This window comes from Egretta garzetta, unplaced genomic scaffold, assembly GCF_000687185.1.
Source record: "Egretta garzetta isolate BGI_Z169 unplaced genomic scaffold, ASM68718v1 scaffold635, whole genome shotgun sequence".
Classification (NCBI taxonomy): Eukaryota; Metazoa; Chordata; class Aves; order Pelecaniformes; family Ardeidae; genus Egretta; species Egretta garzetta.
In genome coordinates, this window is record NW_009259710.1 from 812,051 (window position 1) to 814,105 (window position 2,055).

General features: G+C 56.9%; 1 protein-coding gene across 1 annotated transcript in view; it reads right to left on the reverse strand.

Moving 5' to 3' along the window:
* GALNT5 (polypeptide N-acetylgalactosaminyltransferase 5) overlaps nt 1–2,055 on the reverse strand; it is a gene marked incomplete at its 5' end in the record, with an annotated part of 16,182 nt that overhangs the window by 5,971 nt on the left and 8,156 nt on the right. The window contains 4 exon segments of the mRNA XM_009639029.1: nt 174–497; nt 687–804; nt 1,284–1,403; nt 1,777–1,912. Of these exon segments, the coding sequence (XP_009637324.1) occupies nt 174–497; nt 687–804; nt 1,284–1,403; nt 1,777–1,912 (698 nt within the window).

Sequence of the window (2,055 nt, forward strand, 5' to 3'; positions counted from 1 at the left end):
CCGCAGCCGTGGCCGTGCCGTTATAAAAACGGGGGCAACCCAGCCCGCCGCCACGCATGAAACGGCCAAAAACGTTTCCAAACGCCCGCGAAGCAACTCGGAGGCGAGCTGCGAGCCCCGGGCCGGCCGCTGGAACCGGCCCAAAGGAAGGGCAGCACGATTCGGGTACGTACCAGCCCGCTGGCTCTAACCAGAGGAGCGTCCAGGTCTGGGTAGACGTTCTCCAGGTACCACCTGAAGCTCTTGCACTGAAGCTTCTGTCGCAGCTGGATTTGTCGAGTCAGGTCGCCGACATCCAGGTTTTTCGAGATTAAGTGGTAAGCGTGGCCGTAGAATAACTCCTTGTACTCGTCCAGCCAGACCTCCGCAACGCGGGCCAAGTTCCTCTCCACTGTTCTCACCCGATCTTTTGGGAAGGAATAAGGATTGTCGTTCCGGAAGATGTGCCCAACTCTGGAGCAAGGAACAATCTCAATCTCTCCCCCGCACATCCAGACCTGAGAAACAGAGGTTGCTTTGATAGCGGCACGGGCAAGCGCCGGGTGCTGGCTGTGTGCAGGCCAGAGCAGGAGCAGCCTGCGGGGGGGGAGGGGGTCTGCAGCGCAGGGCTGCCCGGGGACACCCCGGCTGAGCCCCACGCGCCCCGGCCAGGCTGGCGGGGACGCAGGCACACGAGAGCCACATACCTTGAATTAAATCTCCATATTTTCCCCTCCCCACACATCCAGTCCTGGGTCGTACATTCCCAGCTCAAAAAAATACTTCTTATCGATGGAAAACAGGCCCCCCGCCATGACCGGGCACCTGGGAACAGAGAGGCCACGTGGCACGTCGGCCGGCCGGGAAGCACCCGTCCCTTCCCATGCTTTGACGAGGGAATCACTGGGAAGCTGCGGGGTACGGAACGCTGGGGGACGGTGCCTGAGCCGCACTTACAGAGGCAGCAAGGACCACACGATGTGCGGTCCCTTCACTGCGGGCTGACAGATGCAATGTTAAGAGATGGGGTTTAGGTGGCTTTACCCAGTCTGGAAGCCGTAATGGGGCACAGAAGGGAAAAATGCAATGGTACGTCCCCCCAGCCCTGGCAGCACCAGCGAGCGCTGCAGAGGTGAGGAAGGCTTGCTGGGCTTTGCCCGTGCCCATGATGCGCTCGCCCACCGTGTACCATTGCCTCTACAGTCCTCACGAGCAAAAAACCAACATTTGGCCTCGGAGGAGCCTTTGTTGCTAAATTATTAACAAAGTTGGTTCACAAAGCTCTCACGTTTGCTGGTTTTTACCTTATTATATCAGTTTCTTTGATTTTATTTTTCTCGATGACCTCTTGTGGAATCTGCCTCCATCCAAAATTCATTGGCCACGTGAAAATCCCACGCTGAAAGTTGTCCACGGTCATGTAACTAAAGGGAGAAAAGATGGGGATGACTAATTCTGAGTCACATTCCTGATTGAAATGTCACCCTTAATGAGTGAAGATGAACATCTGTACATAATTAAAACAGGATTTTAACAAATTTCACCAGGAATCATCTTCATGTACTAAAAGTCACGAAAAAAGGGAAAAGGTGCGTGAGAAATGAAGGGGCCACGTCCGCTGCTAATGCTAATTTCTGGTGTACACCAGTTACGTATCCTCGTGAACGCTGCTGAAGGCCGGTTAGCAGGTCTGCACCTCGGCCTGCCTGTGATCAGTGTGTTGGTGGTCCCAGTAAGCGGTTTTGCTGGAGCCACTGGTGTGGATTTTGGCTTTCCCAGGGGCGTGAGCTGCCTTACCTCATGTCCTTGTCGCTGATGACCTCGATGACGGGGCAGGCGACCTTGGCCCGGCTCTGGCGGACCCTCTCCAGCAGCGGCTCCAGCCACCCCACGTTGCACTCCACGTGCGAGTCCAGGAACGTCAGGACGGCGCCTGCGGCAGAGGCCGGGCAGCATCAGACCTCAGGTGCCCCGTCCCCATCCTGTGCTGGCCACCAGCAGGCTTGGGGTGCTGGCTGACGGGGCCATGGCTCCCAAACCCCTCCCTGCCATGGCCCAGAGCACATTTTCACATCT